This window comes from Corylus avellana, chromosome ca2 (genome assembly GCF_901000735.1).
Source record: "Corylus avellana chromosome ca2, CavTom2PMs-1.0".
NCBI classification, from domain to species: domain Eukaryota; kingdom Viridiplantae; phylum Streptophyta; class Magnoliopsida; order Fagales; family Betulaceae; genus Corylus; species Corylus avellana.
Window position 1 is genome coordinate 12,873,181 of NC_081542.1, and position 25,654 is coordinate 12,898,834.

The following is a 25,654-nucleotide window of genomic DNA, read 5'->3' on the forward strand; positions in this document are numbered from 1 at the left end:
ACACTCTAAATATAATTAACCCCTCCAAAAAGCAATTCAAGTGCTCATACACTAAAAGCCTCAATTTAATTTAGGAATTTAGCTTCATACTAAAAATACCATAAAAAATATGAAAATATTACCTTGGAGAGAGCAAGCCGCTCGCTTGTGAGCTTGGGCTCGGCTCGTACTCGACTCGAATATTAAATGAAGTGTTTCGTGAACATGAATCCTAGCTTGAATATTAAACGAAGCTAGCTCGGCTCGACTCGGTTAAGCTTGTGAGCAGTTCGTATAAAGCTCGAATTGGTAGTTATTCACATAATTCCCCGTATTAATATTAAAAATTGATGATTTTTTTTTTTTTTTTTTCTAATAGCATCCTTTTATTATAAAAGGATGCATATCATCTCTCTTCGAAACCAAATGCCTTATTGTATTGACTCGGACTCTATACTCCGCTAGCCAGACTAAGCAAATGCTCATATGCAAGCTGGCTTCTTGAGCTGTTTAAGAATACTTGAAGTTTAAATTTATAATAAAAAAATAAAGGGGAAACTTCACTTACCCCCCTATACTTTCGCAGTTTTTGCAGACACCCCTCCATTGTTAAAAAACTCTCACTTTGATGTATCTAACTTTCGTTTCCTTCCACTTTGCCCATTCGTTAGGATTTTGTAGTTAAATCAAACGGTCAAATGAGTAAAAGTCCTTTATACTCCTAATTTTTTTTTTAAATTTCAAATTTACCCTTATTTATAAATAAAAAATTATTATTATAATTATTATATTAAAAAAATAAAAAATAAAGAAGTGACCCACTGGCGGGTTTTGTGACGCGCCGGTGGGTCACACTACGGGTGGGTTAGATCCACGGGTCAAGATTTTTTTAAAAAAAATTATTTTTTAATAAAAAATAAGGGCAAGATTGGAATTTCACACCACTCAGTTAGGATTTAACAGAAAATCCTAATGGAAGGAGCAAAGTGGAAGGAAACGAAGTTGGATACATCAAAGTGAGAGTTTTTGAACAATGGGGGGGTGTCTGCAAAAACCGCGAAAGTATAGGGGGGTTAAGTAAAGTTTCCCCAAAAATAAATTAATAAAATAAAATATAAGAGCCAACTCGTAAACTGGCTCGGCTCGACTTGACTTATTATGAGCTCGAGCTCGAGCTCGATTTTTTGGCCAGTCTTTAAGCTCGGGTCAAGCTTAAGCTCGAGTAAAATTTAAACAAGCCGAGCCCAAACAAATGAAGCTAGCTCAAACTCAGCTCGTTTACACCCCTACTTGAGCTGTGAGCAAATGGGGGAAAATTGCTCCCCTTTATAAAATGTAAAAGCTGGCTGCATGTGGGACATTTGTCCCACATGCACTCTACCTACTTGCTGTCAAGTAAGCTTGACACCTTAGCTGCCCAGGTGTTCAATGAGAAGGCAATGGAAGCATGCTGGGTAACATGTGTAACCTTAGGTGTCATGTGTAATCTAGTGGTTGATCAACTTTTGATATTTTTGTTATGGATGATTCTTTTGATTTACTGTTGAGGAATATACGGGACCGAATGGTTGAATGTTAGGTTTTTGATTTTCTTGTATGGGAACATTGGTATAAGCATTGTAATTGCAAGGTATAAATGTTTGAGGCATCCTATTGAATTCAATTTTAGATTTATGAGGATGGGGAGTTGTTAACGATTGTACTTGGGTACAAGAGTAATAAGATTTGATAAGATTAAATAGGTTATTGATTCTTGTTGAGCCTTAGATGAAAGTATAGATACATGACGGCATCTTAAACATTAGGTAATATATGTGGCAAAACTTTGAGGTTAAAGTTATATATGTATGACAATATTACTGTTTGAGACAGTTAAGAAAAGAGATTATTAATCAGCATATACAATAGAATTTTAACTTAAGTGTTTGATGAAATTGAGTATGAGTAAATACTTGAAATTTCACCAGCTCTTTTTAGATCAATTCAAGTTTAGATGGTCATTAGAGAATACTTATGCTTGGTCAAAAGATTGTAATTGGATGACTGATGATAGTAAATGGGCATTGAAGGTTTTGAAGTATGGTAATAGTACCTTGGAAATATGGTCGGAGTTATTATTGGTATCAAAAAGTTTTCTGAATTCTTGTGATGAAGGATAAATTTTTAAACATCTAGATTTTTTGGATCAAGAGAAATTATGGGATTATGATTATTGATGTAAAAAGTGTTGAGTTGTTTGACTAATGTCCTTAATTGAAGTATAGCAACATAGTTGATGGCTTTTGAGAATGTCAAGTTCCAAAATACTTAAATTTTGTGATCTAAACGGAATAAGAATATTAATGAGATGAAGAGTTCCAATTGAATACAAGGTTCATTTACCAATATTGAGGTATAAGTATTATAAGACCATTTATGTGCTGATGACACTCAAAGGATTAAGGACACTTAAAGGAACACTCTTGCGCTAAGTTTAAGGTTTGGAATAGTGATTGATATACTCTTGAGTTATTGATGAGATTATTGAATACTAGCACATTATGTGTTTGTGATTTTGTAATGAGAAATTATAGTACTTTGGTGACGTTATGTTTTTGTGGTGATCTTATATTAGGAGAATTATTTTTTATTTTTTTTAATAAGAATAAGTTACAATTGCTCACAATCGCTCTACCTTTAGAACTTGGGGCGTTACATCAGAGAGCATAAAGTTATGATAAATCATAGCCAAAGCTATGATGTTACAATGTCATAGAGACAAACATAAAAATCTTACAATCAAGTCATATGACTTCAACATTTACTAACCCATGTCCAAACTTCAGTTGTAGAATAGATCTGCTTCAGGCAGGCTCAATCTAATATTTCTTGAAGACCATCAAAACATGTCCATAAAATTATTTTATAAAATTGGATAACGTAAGTTTAAGAACGAAAATGAAAAATGGAAAGTTATTGAATTTTTGGTTTCTATTAAAGTTTTTTTTGTTTTTTTGACATGTCCACACAAGGAAAGGGGGAGAGAGGGATTCAAACTAATGACATCCGCTTCATTAGGCGTTATCTGCTTCATTCCGTATTAAAGTTAATAGGGAATAGGGAATGAAATTTTATGTTGGGGAGATGCATGGTAAGTTTTTTTTCAAGAGTATGTTAATATATATAGGACATTAATTTTTTTTGAAGGAAATTTCCTTCACCATACCCTAATAAGTGCCAAGTGTCATCTCTCACATTTTTTTTTTAAAAAAAATATTTTAACAGTCATTTGTTATCATTCCACTAATCTAGAAACCCAAACATTAATCTTTTAGAAACCTAAAAATGTTGATTGACACTTGTCCATAAGTTCGTCACTTATTAGAATAAGTCCAAGGAAATTTGTTCCATATATATATATATTTAAACATCACTCTAGCCCAAAAGTCTATGCTAATGAGCTTGAGTCCACTTAGGTATACTAATTACATTTTTTTTTTTTTTTTCTCAATATGAGACTCAACACTCACAAAGTGCGCTCTCAACAATCTCCCAATATTTTCCACATCAATTCAACTCTTCCTCATTTGTGAATCTTTTTATATTTCAAGAGTGTCCATCATCAAAAGTTGCCCGAGGTCCACAGAGCGCAACTCTCAAAAAACAAAATTCTAAAATTATGGATTCAAAATATAGCAAATAGAATTAGGCGTACTAAAATGTTTGGAACTGAATCTTGGTACAAATTCTAACAATTAACAAGTACATAGTCCTATAATTTAGGCACCGCCAACACTTAGAATCAAGATAAATAATATGTCTGAGAGATATGCTGTACATCATTTTCGTATCCTTCTTTCATCTTTATAATTTTCAAAATTATCACACATGAACTCATAAATTCAATGGTAGTTTTAAAAATTAGAAGGACGCGGAGAAGAAATGAATAATTTATGTATGTCCCATCAATTTGATGCCAAAGCTATACTCAAAATTGATTTTGTCAATTCCACTTGGAGAGGGAATCGGACATTCGTTAGAAAAAGTTGCCATTTATCTCTCACTTCAACTAAACATTCGGCTTTCGTTATAAGAATATTGTGTAGTGTTTTGGGGGAATATTTTTTTTCTTCTTTTATTTTTAAGGTTGTAGTACGGGCTTAAAAGAAAGAAAAAAAAGAAAAAAAAAAAAAAAAAAAGGTTCTAGTACGGAATTTGCAATCATCAGGGTACGATTAATAATGGTTTGAAAAAATATACTTTTTTTTTAAAAAAAAAAAAAAAATTTGATTTTAAAAAGTTTTTTGTGCCTTTAATTATTTGTTACAATAGTTTTGATATTTTATAAATAAATAATTAAAAATAATAGCTTTTTTTGCTTTTTTTTGGCAGTTGATTATCACCGTGGGCAAATGAGTCTTACACATGAACCTTACATATCTAGTGATAATTTTAAAAAGGGAAAAAATTCACTTTATTCCCCTGAAGTTTTAAGTATTTTTTAATTTAAACTCTAAAGTTTAAAAATTGACAATGTACCTCCTTAATGTTTTAAAAATTTTTAATTTAAACCTTTCGTTACTAATTTGCGTTAAATTGGACGAATTTTTTTTAAAAAAAAAATGTATGAGGGTAATTATGTAATTTCATAGATTTCTGTTCAATTTGATGAAAATTAGTAACGGAATGTTTAAATTGAAATTTTTTGAAATATTATGAGGGTACATTACCAATTTTTAAACTTTGAGATTCAAAATAAAAAACTCCTAAAACTTTAGAAGGTAAAGTAGATTTTTCCCTTTAAAAAGTGAGAAGATAGGAGAATGTCAATAAAGAAAGCGAATCATTTCTTTACAATTTGTATTTATATTTGAGTTCACATCATCTTTAATATACAAAAGAATGAATATATTTGTAAATACTTTTTTCTATCTTTTCTTTTCAGAATGAAAATATTAACAAATAAAGTAAAACACAAATCATTAGCAAAATACTTGCAACTATTTTTTTTTTTTTTTTAAAAAAAAAAACACATAAACAAACATAGTTGTTTTAAAAAATCTCCATACAAATGTTTATGTTATCTTGAGCAATAGGCTGCGTGTAAAGGCATCTCACCACTGAGGACGCCAAAAAATATTATTGATGAAGGACAAAAATTGAAGGCAAATATATATATATATATATATATATATATATATATATATATATATATAATAAAATTAATTAAGAGAAAGAAACCAATATTATTCTCCTCCAACAATTTGCATCTCTCTCCCCACATGTACAAAAATCAAACCCACTCAAAAAAAAAAAAAAAAAGAAAAAAAAAAACTTTTTTCTGCCCATTGCTTTCTTGAAAACATTGGCCTCCTTGTTTATGAAGAGAGTTATGGCTCCCAAAAACTATTTAACTACACTAGAGAAAAAGATAAAGGAAAGGAATTTCTTATCAACACCAACTATTAATTTTCTTTTCTTTTATTTTTTATTTTTTATTTTTTTTCCCCCTATAAATCTCAGCCTTCTTCCCCTGCCTTTGTCCTGGTACAAGTGTACAACCTCTGAGGACATCATTTGACATATATTCATCTTCACATTTTATACAAATAAAGAAATTCCCAGATCCTAGTTTTCATGGATAAGCATTAATTTAAGCTTTCCCGTCTCGTATACACCAAGAAGGTGAAGCTTCTGTGTCCAAAACTTTGTATTGTTCTTATTCATCTCCTCTGTTTCTGCTTATATTTATTAATTTCGATTTTTCTTGAAATATAGGTTGGTTTAATCATGGGATTTTCCATGCTGATGTGCATGAAGACACGAGTTCCATTACTGGATTTTTCACCTTGTAAGCTGAACATGAACGATCTCTTCAATTCTCGTAGACACAGAGAAAAGATTGTCATTTTAATGGGAGCAACCGGAACAGGGAAGTCGAGGCTCTCAATTGATCTCGCCACCCGTTTTGCGGCAGAAATCATAAACTCCGACAAAATGCAAGCCTACGAGGGCCTTCCGATAGCCACCAACAAAGTCACCGAGGAAGAGCAACGTGGGGTGCCGCACCATTTGCTCGGGATTCTAAATCCCGACGCAGATTTCACGGCAACAGACTTCTGCGACAGGGCATCACTCGCCGTCGAGTCAATCCTCGGACGCGACCGCCTCCCCCTCATCGTCGGCGGCTCCAATTCGTACATTGAGGCATTAATCGACGACGACGATTACATGTTCCGGTCAAAGTACGAATGCTGCTTCCTCTGGGTGGACGTCTCAATGCCTGTGCTCCACTCATTCGTATCAAACAGAGTCGATCAAATGGTCGAAAATGGCTTGGTAGATGAGGTGAGAAAACTCTTCGATCCCGCCGCCGATTACTCAAGGGGGATACGAAGAGCAATTGGGGTTCCAGAATTCGACCAGTATTTCCGAACCGAACCATTTCTAGACAAACATCGCCGTTTAAGGTTACTCCATGAAGCAATAACTCAGATGAAGGAAAACACATGCAAATTAGCATGCCGCCAACTTGGGAAAATTCTCCGACTGAGAAATAAAAATGGGTGGAATATGCACCGGATTGACGCCACAGAGGTGTTTCAAAAGCACGGCGGCAAAGAAGCCGATGAGGCATGGATGGAGCATGTCGCCGGACCGAGCAATCAAATCGTCGAACACTTTCTTTACAATTTTGCCGCCAACGTCCCTGCAAATGTACCAGCTGGGATGAAGGTGAGGAGTGTAGGAACTGCAATTGCAGCCGCAACTTACTAGGTGCATAATAATAATAATAATAATAATTATTAATCTTGCTAATAATCCAGTGAAAAATAATAATATAATCGTACTTGGGTCACTTTCTGATGAAAATTTTGTAAACAATATCATATTCTGATTGTAATTCCAATGATATTAGAAATATGAATCAATTTTTTTGTGTGGAAGTTTTATTATGGTTTTTGTGTAATTATTTCAATATTTGGTGATGAATATTTGGATATTAGGTGGAATATGAAATGATTGAATTTCAGAGTAAATATGCCCCAACTTGATCCTCCATGTATAAGTGTCTCTTCATCCAGCTGGTGAAAATAATGTAAAAACACCTTTACATCCCATCATCCATACACATCAAATTGGACAAAATCCAATCAATACAAAAGAAAAGGAGCATGCCTAACTTTGACATGCAAAATTTGTTGATGAATGTGTATGAGTAATGTTACTTTCACTTACACTCGTTGATGTGATATATTTTAAGTTAAAAAAAAAAAAAAAAAAAAACATGTTAATCACTTAAAATACGTTACATCAGTCAGTATGATTGAAATGAGTGTGAAGAGTAGTATTAATCATATCTTAATTGGACAAAGTTTTCATCAAAATTGTTCGAAAAAAAAATTCTTCAATTAAATTTATTAAACAGACATGTACTTTATCACATCAATTGATATGATTGTAACGAGTGTGAAAATGTAGTGTGGAGACTAGTATTTACTCGTATAGTTGTACCTTAATTGGACAAAGTTTTCATCAAAATTGTTCAGGAGAAAATTCTCTAATCTAATTGATTAAACATACATCTACTTTATCACATCAGTCAATATGATTGAAACGAGTGTGAAAAAGCAATGTGAAGAGTAGTATTACTCATATCTTAATTGTACAAAGTTTTCATCAAAATCGTTCGAAAAAAAATTCTCCAATCTAATTTATTGAACAGACATCTACTTTATCACATCAATTGATATGATTGAAACGAGTGTGAAAATGTAGTGCGGAGATTAGTATTGCTCGTATATTTATATCTTAATTGGACAAAATTTTCATTTAAATTGTTCAGGATAAAATTCTCCAATCTAATTTATTAAACATACATCTACTTTATCACATAAGTCGATATGATTGAAACGAGTGTGAAAATGTAGTGTGAGAGTAGTATTACTTGTATCTTAATTGGACACAGTTTTCATCAAAATTGTTCGAGGAAAAAAAAAAAATCTCCAATCTAATTTATTAAACAGACATCTATTTTTCATTTTTTTAACAGAATCAACAGAGCAAGTGAGATATGTCTTTTTACTATGATACTTGTGATTTTCTAGTATTTTAAGGATAGTTACAAAATTAATAGATTGGATATTTTGATTAATTTCTTGTAAAGCAGCTCATAGCTAGAAACCTCTTTATTCTTTAGCTTTTCACCTAAATAATTAAATAATTAAATTATTTAAAAATTTTGAAATAACTTAATTAAAAGAATATCTTTGTATCACTAAAAATGGAGAGAAGAATCTGCTTTTCTTTTTTCTTTTTTTTTTAAAAAAAAAAAAACAAAAAAAGGTGGCCAGGTTCCGTTGTTACAAAAGGGTGGCTTTTCAAAGAGTGGGAAAGCAACGGGCAAAAATGCATGGTGGCGGCGATAATGAACTGCGCGCATGCGCATCTTCCGTACGGTCACAGTGCATTTGACTTGCGTAGTTTAGCCAATAATATTGTTTTATTTTCTTTTGGGCAAAGATTATTAATCGTTATCTTAGAGCTCTCCATTCATTACCACTGCTTACTCATTGCTTTCTTTTCACCAAGGTTATCACGAGGGAGGATGATCAGGATGAATGAGGATGAGCTCAATCTTTAATAAACACAACATAATCAATAAAGGGTCGTACAACTTGATCATTCTTAAATTATCAGTTGTTTCAAAAGTTTAAGCTAATCGGAAGAGGTAAATTTAATCATTTAATCAATACTTTAATACTCACTCTCATGTATGGGCTCAAACTTTATTTTAATAGGGGAGGATCAACACGTAAAATATTTGATTGAAATAGGGTGAATTGACGGAGTCAATGTTCGATTCTAAAACGTTTGGCTCTGATACCATGTTAAACTATCAGTTATCCCAAAAGCTTAAGCTTATGGGAAGAGGTAAATTTAATCATTTAATCAATACTTTAACAATAATAAACAATTTAATTATTTAATCAATACTTTAACAATAATAAATTCTGATACGTTTTGAACTAGAGGCGGTACAAGGAGGGGACTCGAATCACTAAAAGTTTCTCAACCTTTCTTAAGTCAAGGATAACACTGCCAAGAGGCACGAAAAGAAAAGGTAGTTGCGGATGCACCACATGTGGGCCAGAGCGGCATGTGGCGAGCGCGCGTAGAGACGAAGATGACCGAGAGGAACAAAACTGGCTAGAGAAGGATGTTGTGGGGCGTGTGCACCAGAAAGAGGGATTGGACGTCCCAAGAAAATATAAAGATTAGCAAGAGGAAACAAAAAAAAAATATATATTTTACACCATCAAAACTTACTTATTTGAATCGAGGGCAATCAACTGCGTGCATTACATGCAATAGGAGCAATTCATTGCACTCGATCTCCATTTAGAATATAATTATGAAACTCTTTTCCTATAATTAAGGTGGGGTACCTTATGCACTAATCAAAAAGATGTAACACAATATTGAAATTTCTAAATTGAGATATAACAACACTTATTTTGTTTATGCTTCCATTGAGAGGTCACTTATATAATATGGACATAGAATTTATTGAATGTTGTAGTCAATGTTTAGTGGGTCATAGATAAGAATGGTATTCTTCAGTTTAATTGGTTTCTTTTATTTTATAAGTAGTTTAATTAATTTCATGATCATATGATAATGTGCTATGGCCACACCACTATGCTAACAAGACTTTGGGCAGTTCAAGAGGATTGTGCATCCAATTAGGTTCAACAAAATGGTGGAATTTATTCCAAACTATGGAAAAGAGATTAGGGATAGGAATATCAAATATATTGGCTTGCCCCACTAGGAAACCATTGTCGTTTTCAACCCTAGTTATTTTTTATTTTTTAATTACTATATATTATTATAATATATCCCCTTTGATAAAACTGCCTAATGGAAATTCATGTGGATCCACAGGATAAAAAGGCAAAAAGCAAATCTTCTATTCCTCCAAATGCCTTTTAGACAAATGATTGTCTTGCACGCGCACCCATTATTTTATTCAAAAGAATATGTTTGTTAATGATTTTTAAAAGTATTCTTTGATGTGATATAAAGATTTTTTTTTTTTTTAAAAAAAAAAATATTCTATTTTTTGTGGGTTTATTTTTAGGAAATTCTTCTTCTTCTTCTTCTTCTTCTTATTCTTATTATTATTATTATTATTATTATTATTATTATTATCTTAGAGTAGAAGACAAGAAAGTTATGGGGCGGTGAGATGGAATGAATTTGTAGCGACTTGACACCGAATAATGGTATAAGTTTTTATACCCAAGTTGTAATATTAATCTTTTTATTTTTTAATTTTTCTAATCAAGTTGTAATATTAGTCAATTGTTCCTCTTGCATATAAAAAGCAGGCATCGAATAAACCATAAGCTGACAGAAGTTACTCCAATCTTTAATTTTCGAACATATTTTTTGTGGGTGCCACTTGCATTTGCATGGAGTCCCCATGAGGAATCTACTGCAACAGGATAGAGAGATTAGGCAACCAAGTTGGCCGACTGTTTCTTTGGCATGTAATTCCCATGGAAAATAACACCCATTTCTTTTTTCTGGATATGTGGAGAAAAGTTTTTTTTTTTTTTTATTTTTTTTTTTTTAAAAAAAAGAGCCTTACTGATATGGATAGGAAGGTGAAGATTTGAGTACATTCCCATGGCAACAAGATATGAGTTTATTATGAATGCTCAAAACTATTACAAGTACAGACAGAAACAGCTAAATAATTAAAACTAGGTAGTAGAAGCAGATAACTAAATATATAATTTAAACCCACACAACAAACATAGTAGACCAAATATTAAGTTTGGATATTTGATCGTTGCAACAAGCATGGCCTTGCATCACAATGTAAGTGCAGTGCTCAAGCTCTTAGTATCGTCCCGCCGCACGTGTAGGTAACGTTGCAAGCGTCACTGATCTCGAGGTTAATCTGGTGTACAGGTCTCATAAGGAAGTTTGCGAAGCTGGGCAAGAGATACATCATTTCACAAACACACTGGCTGTCGACCTGGGTTGCCCAACGGCAACAGTTGTCTTCCTCAGGTGTGTCGTGGCGCCTATGCCTGCGCTTGTGTCCACGTTGCCTGTGATGGTGCCCCTCTTCATCATCGTCAGGGGAAGTAGGAGAGGGTGGTGGAGGAGGAGATACGGGCCTCAAGGGGAGCCGTGCGCATGCATAGTTAGCGAGTGAAAATTGTGACGCACAAAGCGGGCGGGGTGTCAGCACTGGCGCTCCCCTTAACTGGCACTCCGACCTCGGCAACAGTACCACGAGTGCTGCAAAGAGTGTTAATGTAACAATCTTGACTTTCTCCATTCGAGCTATCTCAGCTTGTCTTGACTATTACATACGGAGAAAAAGAGGGAGGAGAGTGGTTTCAGGTGCTTCAGACTGGCTCTTGCCTCTGTTATATACTTGTGCATTCATGGGGCTCCTTCTCTGGTGGGATAACAGTAAAATATAGGTTTACCAAGAGAATGACGCTTTGTTTGCTGGTTAGGTTCTGAATGGTTTGAGTATGCTTCATTCCTTTTGTGTGATGGGGTTTGTTAGGTGACGTACAAGCTGGCTGCTATAATAGGAATTTGCACCACCTAAGCTCTTCCTACCTCTAAGAATATTGTACTCTTTTCATCAACTATTCCTATGGATGAAGGCAACGATATAAATCATTTTCTCCCCTAAAATGATCCTAACCTCATCAACAAATACAACAGCAATTCACAATCACAACTTGCCAAGAGCTGAAACTCTAGACCTGCAAAGGCAAAATATCATTACTGAACTAGTTCAAAAAATAAGAGTGCACAGAAATAATCATCTTGAGATAGAATTGGAGAACACAGACCAAATTATCAGTGCTCTAAAGAAGAGACATTTTACTGCAACAATTTCAAGATCTACCCCAGGGTACCACCACACATGCAGCTCCATTACACAATACTTTCAGTTGCTACTCTGAGCAAAATGAAATTTCATTAAGAATACCATTTACCATCTATCTATGCAATCAAAACATTTTTCCTTTAACCTTAACATATGCTATGTTGCTAAAATGCATTTCATGTGCAGTGCGGCTTCACTTCTAAAGATTACAAAAAAATCAAACTACTACAGAATTCAAAAAAGGCTTTCACATAAATCAAAAGGCATGAATAGAAAATGTCTCGTGGGATTCTTTATTATTAAGAATTTCATTAGACACCTATGATGCAGGCATAGGACTAGAATACAGTGACATGCTTTGGACCTTCTCAAATTGTGCAAAGAGATGGCTGCATATGTGTTAAAAATTGATAATTATCACAAATTTTGCACTTCTGGCATTGGGGGATATCATAATTATTTGAAAACCGACAAACATACATATCAAAGTTTTACAAGGTAGTGTGCCGGTGATTTAAACAATACCTTTAATTAACATGCCTAACCAGACCAACCTTCCTTGAAAGTTGTCGTTGGAAATGAAAAGACCAAGAAAAACCTTGCCCAAAAAAAAAAGGAAAAGAAAGTCTTTGATCTCCATTCCAAAATGTTCTCACTTATTCAGCTCCTTTAACATTCCTTCCCAGAAAACAATCATAGTAAAATGTCAGAACTTATCTCAATCTGAGAGTATAAAAATGTCAATTTCATCTCTCATCACACCTTCCTAAGCATGGCAAACACAAGCAAGGCTTCCATATTTCTTTACAAATGTACAGTGGTGTACTTAATGCATCAAAACTTTCTAAGTTTCTTAATATTATGATATTGTTCTCTGCAGAATCCTGGCAAACTTAAGACATAGAAATCGGAAAGTTCTTATACCGAATGTCAGAACATGATAAGGAGATCAAAAAAAAAAGATAAAAGTTCAAAACTCACACCTAATTTGATTTGCAACAGCATTAATGATCATGAGACAGCAGTCTGTAAAAGTTCATGACCCATGTCGTGTTATTATTATTTTTATTTGCTTGTCTTTTTTTAACTATTAAATTCTTCGTGAGTGTACACTAACATGCCAGAAATGATTAAGACCCTATTTGCAAAGCAATTTCATAATTAATTATAATGTTGTAACTCACTACTCAGCCCAGCAAGTTAATCTAAAACAAGTTCCAATGCTGAAATATACAATCAGAAAGCTAGGTAAATACAGTAGTTACACTTTCATGTGAACTTTCCCCCATAACAACAAAAATGGATAAAAGTAGAAAAAGAACCTGCAATAGCCATTGCTTTTATGATGCTTGGTCGTGCAATCCATGATTGCACCAACACAACAAACATTTGTCCACTCTTGAAGTGCAATTCTATTTTGCATCAAAGCCGCAACACTACAACTAACAAACTCCAATAAATGTAAAATTACAACTCCACAGATATGTTGGGAGGTCAGTTGAAAGATATTTTGACTTCCGTGCCTCAGTGAAGAGTTCTGTAGACTTCCTTTGTTGCTGAGAAAATATAAAGCATTACTAAATGCTGTTAATAGGTATCTTGTTGAAAGCAGCTCTCTACCATCGATATTTGAGAGAAGAGCACAACTTCTCCCCCATCCATAAATTCAGTGACATTGACAATCTCCAATTATCTTGGATGAAAATTCAATTTGTACACATGCAGGATACAACAATTCCTCACAAATGTACAATTTCTCAACAGAATATGCAGTTTAATCTCAACAATCAACTTAATATTTCAAGTTCCCTTTACCGGCAATTGCTGATCTCATTGCCACCCATGCCTTTCACGTAGTCATTCATCACACGCAGGCCTATCATACTCCCCACTCTTCACCGCCATCATTTCCCTGTGCTTCTTAACTTCTTCCCTATGAAACCTCAACCGCTCTGCTCTCTCTCGCCATCCCTCCTCCAACAAAGCAACAAATTTATCTTTTATCTCGAGGAGAGGATCCCAATCAATCAGTGCATCATCTTTATATGCTTCTCTCAGCATTGCCGTCTCTATCCCTCCTTTCAATGACAAATAGAATATCCCCGAATGCCTTGTGAACGCACTCGAGAATGCATTCGAGAACCTATACTCATCACTAAACTTCCCCAATATTGGTACAGGAACCCTCTTATGTAATGAAAGTGAAAGCAACTCGTGGAAAACTCCCACGGTTCTCTTCTCCATTTCCCTTGACGCCTGATCCAAATGTGACACATCCTCATACGGGGACACATAATCGAGCTCCATCCAATCCCTAATCCACTCCCTCATCTCCTTCCTCAGGAAAAACCCCACCGGAAGCTTAACATTAAAATTAGGCCTAACCCGAATCCCCGTCAACCTCGACTCTTCCTCCGCCCTTCTCTCAATAACTGATTTCGCAAACTCGTTGTTCCATGAAACCAGTTCCAAAAACGATTTCCCTTCTCCCGGACACCCGGATAGCCTAAAGTACTGCGGATACTTGGGCACCAAGTTAACCAGAAAATCATTCGGAAACCCAAATTCCCTCTTCACGTGTACTAATTTATCCACACTAAGAACCTTATCCTTAGACATCATCAACAGTTTACACAATTTCGATACTATCCAAGGTTCATGTTCAGCATAAATCCTTCTCTCTTCTTCGAGAAACTCTTTGAGCCGGTCCGAAACTCGGAGGAACGGGACCAGATTGGTTCTGGGTTTGATTCGGTCATAGTAAGAATCGAATAAACCCGGGTTTCCGGTAAGGAAAGATTGGATTCGTACCTTGAGCCGCATTCTCTCGCGGCGTTTCTCGAGGTAACGGAGTGGGATCACTTGGCCTGGCTCGTTAAGGACCTCTTTGACGACTCGGTAACAGAGCTTGTACCGCTTGTCGTTCTCTATGGCTCCGTCCAGTTTTCGGTCTTTCCGCCACACTACTTTGAGGCTTGAAATGGGTTTGATTTGGAGGTCCATAAAAGGGTTTGTATGGGATGTGGGTGCAGATTTAATGGTGTGATTTAAGTAGAAAGAGACGGTCTGAGCTTTCGAGAGCATACCTGAGAATCGAAGGACCAATCAAAGCCACCACGCACAGAGTGAGCCACTGAGGAAGCTTCAGAGAAGAAAACGAAAGAGAGATTGAGAATCGGGCTCGATTAGCTCCTTCTCTCTTTGGGTGTGTGGGCAAGGGGGGTGGACGGCAGTGGCGCGGTGGGGCTCCGTTGGTGGGGTGGTTTTCAGAGAGAGAGAGAGAGGCGGACATGGAGATGGTTTTTGTGTGGAGGGCAACTAGCTAAAAGGCATCTGTGCCGTTGATCTTAAAATCATACTATTTAATTTAAGGGCAATTTTGTAAACGACACTAATTTCAATACTAGGAAACCATCTTATTATTATTATTTTTAATGGAGCAGATTCATTTTAAATTTGAGAAGTATTTTTGTTTTTCAAAATGAAAAAAAAGGCAAAAATACATTTCTTTGAACCGGAGATAATTCTAATTCTATTTTTATTTTTTTAAAACTTGCATAACTTTTAAAATTAAGAGAAATAATTAGTGTTAATAATTTGCTCATATTTTTCTTATATTTTCTTCTAAATTTAATAGATCAAACATTAGTCTACAATTAACTTATATAGAGTTCACGTAAGTATACAAATTTAATGATTAATATATATATATATATATATATATATATATATTGATTTATATAGAGTTTACGTAAGTCCATAAATCTAATGATTAATATACTAATCATTTTTTTTTTTAAATTAATGACTCATCCCAAGTCATGCAGCTGAGGGTTGGGTGATAGCAGATAGCCATAGCTTGTTAGGAAACTCAATATTTATTACGAGACAATCTCAGTATGAGCATAATATTTTTGATGTTATTTTCATTTATAACATAATAATTCATTCTCATAATAAATCGTAATCCTTTCTATTTAAGCTAATAAATGTCGTCTACCAATTCCTAAAGATCTATATAAACTGCCTAATGCATTTAAAAAATTAAAAGTTTATCCTCTCCAAATGATCATTTGGACGCCGGATTCCCTCTAAACGATCAATTATTATCTTTATCTGTTACAAATGGATAGTTTTAGAGTTAGTACTAAAATAAGAAAGTAAATAGTGTGTAATTTGGTAATTAAAAACAAGGGAAAAATATGAAAAGGCCTCTCAAACCGACAGTCCTTTGTGAGTTGGCCCCTTAATGTTCAAAAGATATTAAAGTAACCCAACAAAATATCAAAATGTATCAAAGTGGTCATTCCGTTAGTCATCCTCATCAGTTTGGATGAAAAATGCATCATGTGCCGTCCATGTGATTTTATTTTTTTTACTTGGACTTACTAAAATGTCATTTTGGGAAAACACTCTTAAAAAAGGCCCATCAACTCACATCGTTTGGCATCCTAAAATCATAAGCATACAATTACCAAAATGACGTCATTATGGTAATTGTATAGTATCCCAAGTCTTCACGCCTCACCCTATCCTCACGTCTCGCTTGTCTCTCCACCCGTTAGTCCGTCCTCACGTGTCATCGGTAAATCTCAAATCATGGGTTCTATATAGTGGAAAGAGATAAACCAGATTTCAGCTCCAATGCCATGCTGAGGAAATCCTTCTTTAACTGTTATCAGTCTGTTGGTTTTCCTGACAGAAGCATTAATTGTCGACATGTCTAGTGGCCGAATAGAGCGCAAATTTATAACCTAAATTGAGAGGGCTAGTTATTAATGTGTCCACAGCTAAAATAGGAAGTCGTAAGAATTTTCTGTTCACTCTTTACCTCAGCACTGATGCCTTCCTTTGCAAGAATCTCAGCCGCCTGAACACAAAAGCATTACAATTATTCCTAAATGGAGGGGGACACAAACACACAGAGATCTTGACTAGAACCCATGAAGTGTATAGATAAAAACTTAGATGAAGGCTGTTATCGTTATAGAACCCATGGCTTGAGATTTACAGGTGAAGCGTGAGGACTGACTAACGGGTGGAGAAGACGAGTGAGGCGTGAGGATAGGATGAGGCGTGAAGACTTAGGGCATTTTAGTAAGTTTAAGTCAAAAAATAATTACGTGGACGGCACGTGCATTTTCCATCCAAACTGACGGTGTTGATTAACGGAGTGACCACTTTGACACATTTTGGTACTTTGTTGGGCTACTTGAGTACCTTTTGAACATTAGGAAGCAAACTCGCAAACGGCTGTCAATTTGGGGAGCTTTTTATATTTTTTTCTAAAAACAATATTTCATATAAAAAAGAAGAAGAAAGGTTATTATTTATTTTTTTGCATGCCAAATTATGTTATGTTAATCCATGATTTTTTTTTGAAAGAATAAATCTTCTTCTATATAGAAATTTTAATCTAGAGCAAAATGCTCGAAACATAAAGAGCTAAAAGCTCTGATACTACAATGTGGAAAATGTTACTATGTATCTCCTCCATCCAGAATTTGTCCACTTGTCCATTGTTAGCAGATTTAGCCAAATCATTTGCTGCACCATTGGCTCATCTCTTGACATGTTTTGCCTTCCACTTGCAAAATCCATGAAGGACTACTAAAATATCTGTTGTGCAAATTTATTTAACTCGCAAGTGTACGAATTAATTGTAGTTAATGGATTGCAAGTACGAGGTTGATCCCACAGAGATTGTATTCTTGAAATAGCAATTTATATTTAAACTAATTAAATCTTAACCTAGTTCCAAAAAGATTTTGATTTTAGTTTTGAAAATTAAAAGACTAAACATAAACTAATTAAATCAATAGATAAAGGCACTAAGAATGCGGAATCTACACTCACCAAATCATAACAACATATTTTATATAAATCAATATTAATCCAAAGTTCTCACAATTTAAATCTTATGTATGTTTTACTATGCTTCAAAGAATTAATCAAAACCATCACATGTATCCATTCAGTGATCAAATCACAAAAAGAATCAAAATTTAATTGAAACACCAGATGTATCCGTAGAACAAATCACAAGGGATATCTAATTTTTACGAGTTAAAAACCAAGCAATCAATTATGTGAAATTATCTTAAATCATCAAGTGTATCCTTGAATCACAACAAGATATTCAAGAATCATGCCACATATTGAAAAGAAGTAAAACAATTGAAATAATAAATGAATAAAATCAGAATAATAAAAACTTACAATAAAGCGATGTTGTTCTTCATCGGTGAGGCTTCATCCCCGACCTTTGTTGAGAATTTAGCTCCAGATAACTAGGAAACTAAAACCTAAGCCTAAACCTAAGGAAAAACTAAACTAAAAGAAAAGCTGCGGATTACATTCTGTCTCCAAAATTGTATTCCAAAACTCGTATTTGGAATTCTATATCTTTTCTTGAATGCAAATAGGTCTATTTATAGGCTTAGGAAAATCTTAGAAGCCCTATTAAACCTAGATAATTCGGAGGTCTGTCTCCCAGTCAAAATAGAAGTTTGAAATCGGAATAGGATTCGTCCAAATTTGTGTCATTTTATTGTGGGGCTATTTTGGCATAGTAACCGTCCGAATTAGGAAAATCCTACTTTACAACAAACTGTAGTATTTTGAGTTAGCTTTCCAATGCCGCTTGAATCACTTCAATCCGATATTTGAGTGGAAAGTTATGGTCAAAATACTGAGACGTGTGCAGAATCTGAATTTGAATCCAATTCAAAATCTTATCTAATCTGAAATTTAATCCAATCTTATGATTAATCTGACTAAATCTTTTTCTTGGATTTGGTTAAACTTAACCACATCATCTAGGTCTTCTCAAAGTATGCTTTCTTCCAAACTTTGCATTTTTCCCTTTAAAGCTGTAGTTCTTCTTCAACGACCTACAAAATACTAAAAACACAAAACTAACACAAAACATTAAATAACGATACAACTAAAGGATTAACTAATGTAAATAAATGGGTCAAAATATGCAATATTTGGCACTTATCAAACACCTCAAACTTACATTTTGCTAGTCCCTTAGTAAAACAAAATGAAAGTAAGAAACATAAATCCTCTTTCGTGAGAGAGACGATTGCATTTAATATATGCAATAAGCTTTTTAAACCCCTAGGCATCCCTAGTGGATGAGTGAAGTCTTTTGAGGGCTTAACAGAAATGATACCCACAAACATTGTAGCATTATGTTGTTAACAAGAAAGAAGTTTCACATAAACTGATGAGTGCCAAATATTGTATATTTGGGCCCCTTAACTTATGTTTGTTAATCTCTTAGCTGTGTTAATTTCTGATGTTTTTGGTTAGTTTTGGTGTTTTAGTGATTTTCAGGTTGTTAAGAGAGAAATGCGGCTTTAAGGTGATATTTGCAACTCATTCCATTAATTATGGGGCTTAAGACACTTCATGGAGCATTGGCAGCAAATTGGGATCGAGCGATGATTCACACCTGACGAGTCCCACTAAAAAGGCCATATCTAGAGTTCTATAACTCGGATTGAGGTGATCTTGGTGTCATTGGAAAGCTAACTCAAATATATACAAAGTCATGTTTCACAAAAGTGGGCTAATTCTGACTGGAAGTACGCTCGAGTGCACTCGGCCTACCTGGCAGTGCTGAAACCCTAAAATTAGCTTATAAATATCATTCTTTTTCATTGTAAACGTACGGAGACACGCTGGGGGCGCCGTTCTTGGTTGTTTTTTGTGTTTTCTGAGTTTTTGTAGCTTGAAACTCGATTTCTTTTGTAAGTTTTTTTTTTAAATTTTAATGAAGTAATTTCGTTTCTTTATGATTTCTTTTGTCATGAGAGGCTAAATCTTCAACTAAGGTTGAAGATGAAGCCTCACCATTGATTAGTTTTATGTTTTTATGTTTTGTTCATACAATTTCGACCTTAATGTAATGTATGTTCGTTTCAATTCAATATGACAAAATTGTGTTTGATTGTGCCCAAGTTGGATATTCATTGTGTTTTATCTGACGGATACTGTGCATCTTTTGATTTACTTTGGATATCCATTGTCTTTTATGCAAAGCATGGATACATTGGATCTTTTGAACTAAATTAGATATGCATTGTTATTTGTAAAATGGATGGATTCATTGAATATTTCAATAGGAACAATAAAACATGCATAGGTTTTAATTGTTTGTCGGATGTATGAACAAACACATGAGAATGTATGCTTTAATTTAGTGAGGTGGATTCTAAAAACCTTAGTGCCCTTTTTATCTTTTAATTATTTCATTTTGTTTTAGTTTTTGTTTTCAATTTCAAATGCACAACAAACTTCGGAACTAGGTTAAAATAGGATTAGTTTAGATAATAATTAGTTTTCACGACACAATTCCCTGTGGATCGACCTCGCACTTGCACACACGCTATATTGCACATGACTCGTGCGCTTGCGAGTACAATTAAATTTGTACAACATAAACCATGGCTCTTATTCATGAGCAAACTTAAAAAAACAAACACCATCATCAAAATCAAAAGGAAATCTAAAATCAAATAACTCATAAATAGACAATTGAGACCTTATATGTTCTGAAAAGTGTAAAGTGTAATTAGCATACAATCATGAAGCTTTCAGTTTAAACTCAAGACAAGTTCCATAAAATTTGTAAGAATCCGTAACAAATGAAACAACCAAGGCAAGATATGCATTTTTTTTTTTTTTTTTGGCAGGCTCTGCAATGTCAACTCTCTTAAGCTTTCTAATTGACCCATGTAACAAGTGTTAGGCCAATGACTCCCAAGCCAGGTGGCTTTAGGGCACTAGATGTAAGACATCCCTAAGGGCTTATTAACTTAAGTAAAAAAGGCTACAAAGTCAGATTAGCCATATCATAAATCAACACTGAACTTTACACATTTTGATGCGAACACTCAATGCTTAATAAGGCAAGAGGTCCGGTTACTTAGCGGAAAACTCAACATGATCTTTCTTTTCTTTTTCCTTATCTTTTTTTTTTTTTTTCTCTCTCTCTGTTTTTTTTATTATTATTATTATTATTTTTATATATCTTGCAAGCTAATGGTTATTCATTAATAGTTCATCCAACAAATCTCAAAGAGAACAAGCTTAAGCTCAAACATCATACCTCACAGAAAATATGATAATGTGCTCATAAAAATTTATCTCAAAACAAGTGAAATGTCTTTTACCCAAAAATAAGTCAAAGGACTTAGACTCCTAATGATATAATGATGATGTTCAACCCTTTAAGTAAGCTAATGAAATGCAAATCACAGTTACAGTTTAACTCAAACTTGACAACAATATAGCACAATTTTTTTTTTTTCAAATTTTTTAACGCAAAATGATAAATAAAAATAAACAAATAAGAACAAAAATAAACAGACAAAGTGTTTTTCCATACCCCCAAACTTAAATTACACATTGCCCTCAATGTGTAGTATAGAAATACATTACCGGAAGTAAGGAAACATCAAGGTGTGAAAAAGGGGTAGGGCATCCTCCATACTCAAACACCAAAACACCTGTCACCAAACCAACTGCAATTTTTTATTTTTTTTGGTTAAAAAAAAAGAAAAAAATTATAGAAACAAAACTCAAAAGATTAATTACTATTAGAAACAAAAACAAATAAAAATAACATGTAATGAAAAAGGAAAGAACGAATTTGTGGAGTGAAGTGCATAAAATAAACTGGAGGAGAAAACTTTACAACGTTTTCCCCAATCATGCGGATGTCCAACCAATCCCTTTCACTCCTTCTTCAAAACTTGATACCCCTCTGAAATGATATTTCGACATCTTATGTAGAATTGCTTGCTTCGAATGATATTCTTAGGAAAATGGTTCCTAGATTTGTGTGCTTGTGTGCACATGCCCTTAAGTATCTTAACATAAGATGGCTCTTTGAGACATTCAGGCGATGAAGCTTTGGATTCTTGATATGTCTCAAGAGAGACAGTGATGCAGGCATGAACTTCAGTACTCAATTCCATGTCACTGGGCAGATCAGGATTTGTTGGGGCCTCACTTTTCTCATGGTGCTCAACTTGCTCAGGGTGCTCAACTTCTTATTCTTTTTCTTTCTCCTCAATGTTATCAACAATTTTCTCACTCTCAAGTGTGGTGGTGACTTAAGCATGCTCAACTTGCTTTGAGTGCTCCTCTTTGTTATCCACAATTTCCTCATCTTTAGGAAGATAATTTCCTATAGCGTTTTCCTCTCTTTCAAAGTTGGAGATGGCTTGGACATGCTCATGATACGAATTTCCGGACTCGTCCTCATCAATCATGTAGTGTCCTTTAGCAATCAGCTGACCTTGAAGCTCTTCTTCCTCATTGTTATCATCTATGCTCTCATTGTCCCAATATTGAGTCATTGGGTCAAGTTGATGTTCAGATGAGTGTTCATTCTCACTCTGGCCAATCCATTCTTCCATCACTGCGGTAGCTTGAGTGTTGGCTTCTTTGATCTCTTGATTGGATTGTCACAGTTCTTATAGGGTTTGTTTGGTGAAACCTTTTAGCTCTTGTATAGCTTGGGAGTTGGACTGGTCTACTTTTTCTATTAATGTTTTCATCATGTCTTCCAGTGATGATTGTGGTGTAGGCTGTGACACTTGAGTGGTGGACTGATAAACAAGAGGTTGAGTTTGATGATCGAACTGCATATAGTCTGAGTGGTGCACTTCATCAAATTGGTGAGCGTAATTTTCTGTAGCCTGAGTTGACCATGAGAAATTAGATTGGTTGCTCAAGTCCGAGTTGTAATAATTAGAATTTGAATCCAACCCTGGACTAGAGAAACTGGTGTTCATTTGTTCACATGAAAAATTAGAAGCTTGTCCCCATGATGGACAATCATTATAATGATTATAAGGATTGGAGCAGTATGACCATGGCTTATGTGGGTAAAAATTTTGAGGGCAATTGGTAGGAGTTAGTGTCATATAACTAGGAAAGGCATTACAATTATTAAAATGAAAATTCATGCTTCCCTCTCACTTTTTAGCATGCAAATATTCCACATAAAACATTAACCATTTTTTTAAAAATAAAATAAACTAAAAAACGACTAACTAACTAAAAAACACTAAAATTTAAAAACTCAAAAAAATGATCGAAAATAAATTTTTTACAAAAATTTACGGAACTACTGCAGTTGCAGCCTTTGCTGTGAGTGCGCTCAAGCGTATTGCAATTGCGCTCGATTGCACTTGCATTGTGTACAAATGAAGATGCGGCCGGTGATGAGTGCAGGTGTGCTTGACTTGTTGTCTTGGCCCCGAGTGCGCTCGATCGTGGTAGAGCTGCAATTGATCGCACTAGCAGGGGCGTGCAGAAAATGCTGCGGCAGAGCTATAAAACAAGCCAAAAACAAAAAACAAACAAAAGAAATTTTTTTTTTAATTTTATTTTATATATATATATATATATATATTAGAAATAGGAATAAAACAAAACAAATTGCAAAAAAAATAAAATCCTAATTATAACTAGTAGAAGAATAAAACTAATTTAGAAATAAATTGGTTTCAAAAATTGAACAATTCCCTGGCAACAGCGCCAAAAACTTGTTGTGCAAATTTATTTAACTCGCAAGTGTACGAATCGATTGTAGTTAATGGATTGCAAGTGCGAGGTCGATCCCACAGAGAATTGTATTCTTGAAAGAGCAATATATATTTAAACTAATTAAATCCTAACCTAGTTCCAAAAGGGTTTTGATTTTGGTTTTGAAAATTAAAAGACTAAACATAAACTAAATAAACTAAGTAAATCAATAGATAAAGGCACTAAGGATGCGGAATCTACACTCACCAAATCATAACAACATATTTTATATTCATCAATATTAATCCGAAGTTCTCACAATTTAAATCTTATATATGTTTTGTTTTACTATGCTTCAAAGAATTAATCAAAACTATCCCTTGTATCCATTCATTAACCAAATCACAAAGGGAATCCAAATTTAATTGAAGTACCAGATGTATCCATAGAACAAATTACAGGGTATATCCAATTTTTATGAGTTAAAAACCAAGCAATCAATTATCCTAAATCATCAAGTATATCATTGAATCACAACAAGCTATCTAAGAATCATGTCACATATTAAAAAGAAGTAAAACAATTGAAATAATAAACCAATAAAATCGGAATAATAAAACTTACAATAAAGCGATGCTGTTATTCATCGGTGAGGATTCATCCCCAACTTTAGTTGAGAATTTAGCTCTACATGACTATGAAACTAAAACCTAAACTTAAACCTAAAGAAAAACTAAACTAAAAGAAAAGCTGTGGATTACATTTTGTTCCAAAATTGTATCATAAAACTCGTCTCTGGAATTCTATATCTTTTCTTGAATGCAAAGAGGTCGATTTATAGGCTTAGGGAAGTCCTAGAGGCCCTATTAAACATAGATAATTCGGAGGTTTGTCTCTCAGTCAAAATAGAAGTCTGAAATCGAAATAGGATTTGTCAAGATTTGTGTCCTTTTATTGTGGGGCGATTTTGGCATAGTAACCGTCTGAATTAGGAAAATTCTACTTTACAATGAACTGTAGTATTTTGAGTTAGCTTTCCAATGCTGCTTGAATCACTTCAATATGATATTTGAGCAAAAGTTATGGTCAAAATACTGAGACATGTGCAGAATCTGAATTTGAATCCAATTCAAAATCTTATCAAATCTGAAATTTAATCAAATATGATCTTCAATCCGATTTAACATTTTTCTTGAATTTGGTTAAACTTAACTACATCATTTAGGTCTTCTCAAAGTATGCTTTTTTTCAAACTTTGCATTTTTCCCTTTAAAACTGTAGTTTTTCTTCAACGACCTACAAAATACTAAAAACACAAAACTAACACAAAACATTAAATAACAACACAACTAAATGATTAACTAATATAAATAAAGGGGTCCAAATATGCACTATTTGGCACTTATCAATATCCTCAATGATCTGCCCATACCGGCAACGTGTGGAGGCCTGACCATTTATATCTTGGACTACAATCTGAAAATCCACCTCTAGAATGATTTCTTGCATCCCCAAGTCCTTGCAAAACTCTGCAGCTATTAAGGCTCCTATGGTTTCGGCAACCACTAGTTCCAGGCATGCCTTCATTGTTCGGCTAAGTGCAACACTCACCTTTCCTTCAAAGTCTCGGATAATGACTCAAAATCCACAACGTCTATGTTCTGTCTTCAAAGCAATATCCTAATTCACCTTAAAAGATCTATTGGAAAGCTTGCGCCATTGCACCCGTTCCTCTACTGTATGAGTTTCACCATTGGTCTTTCTGCATGCAATCTCCCTAAATTGTTGCAGACACACGCCCACCTCTTGGACTATCGTATTCAGATGTACAAACACCCCTCCATGTATCACTTTGTTGTGCCTTGTCCACAGCCCCCACGTGCAATCACAACAAAAAGCTCTAGATCCTCAGTGGTGCATCTTTGAGCCATGGTCTCAACAAGTTCCAGAAAATCTGCTCTCTCACTTGTACTCTTTTGAATAATTCTGTTGCACACACCCCATGCGTCGCACGCTGCCACACACTCCCATAACACATGCATCACCGTTTCTTTATGTCTACAACAGATTACACAAATGTCCTCTTCTACATAACAATCCCTCTTTTAGTAGATCCATGGCCGAAAGAAGACTTCTTTAAGCCAAAGATGGTCCACTTCCAAGTTTAGCTTGCAGGATAGTGCCATTGGGCCGGGGTAGTATTTTTCCTTTATGATC

At 34.4% G+C, this 25,654-nt stretch overlaps 3 protein-coding genes across 6 annotated transcripts; 1 reads left to right on the plus strand and 2 right to left on the minus strand.

Annotated features, from left to right (window-relative positions):
- The first annotated feature begins 5,511 nt into the window (after nt 1-5,511).
- On the plus strand, nt 5,512-6,818 carry LOC132171980 (adenylate isopentenyltransferase 3, chloroplastic). The gene is made up of 2 exons (XM_059583401.1): nt 5,512-5,643; nt 5,737-6,818. Exon 2 carries the CDS (start codon nt 5,749-5,751, stop codon nt 6,733-6,735), a length of 987 nt encoding a protein of 328 aa, XP_059439384.1. The 5' UTR covers nt 5,512-5,643; nt 5,737-5,748; the 3' UTR covers nt 6,736-6,818.
- A 3,836-nt stretch (nt 6,819-10,654) lies between these two features.
- On the minus strand, nt 10,655-11,836 carry LOC132172954 (uncharacterized). The gene has a single exon (XM_059584520.1). The coding sequence runs from the start codon at nt 11,315-11,317 to the stop codon at nt 10,862-10,864; it is 456 nt and encodes a 151-aa protein (XP_059440503.1). The 5' UTR covers nt 11,318-11,836; the 3' UTR covers nt 10,655-10,861.
- Nucleotides 11,675-15,187, minus strand: LOC132172952 (protein WHAT'S THIS FACTOR 1 homolog, chloroplastic). 4 transcript variants are annotated; one of them, XM_059584517.1, is made up of 4 exons: nt 13,210-15,187; nt 12,413-12,565; nt 11,850-11,959; nt 11,686-11,759 (listed from the first exon to the last, which is right to left on the minus strand). In XM_059584517.1, the coding sequence occupies exon 1, from the start codon at nt 14,969-14,971 to the stop codon at nt 13,745-13,747; it is 1,227 nt and encodes a 408-aa protein (XP_059440500.1). In that variant the 5' UTR covers nt 14,972-15,187; the 3' UTR covers nt 11,686-11,759; nt 11,850-11,959; nt 12,413-12,565; nt 13,210-13,744. The 4 variants fall into 4 exon arrangements, with proteins under 4 accessions (XP_059440499.1, XP_059440502.1, XP_059440500.1 ...); XM_059584519.1 differs by lacking the exon at nt 11,850-11,959 and having other exon boundaries at nt 11,677-11,759; XM_059584518.1 differs by lacking the exon at nt 12,413-12,565 and having other exon boundaries at nt 11,850-11,954.
- Nucleotides 15,188-25,654: the final 10,467 nt, after the last annotated feature.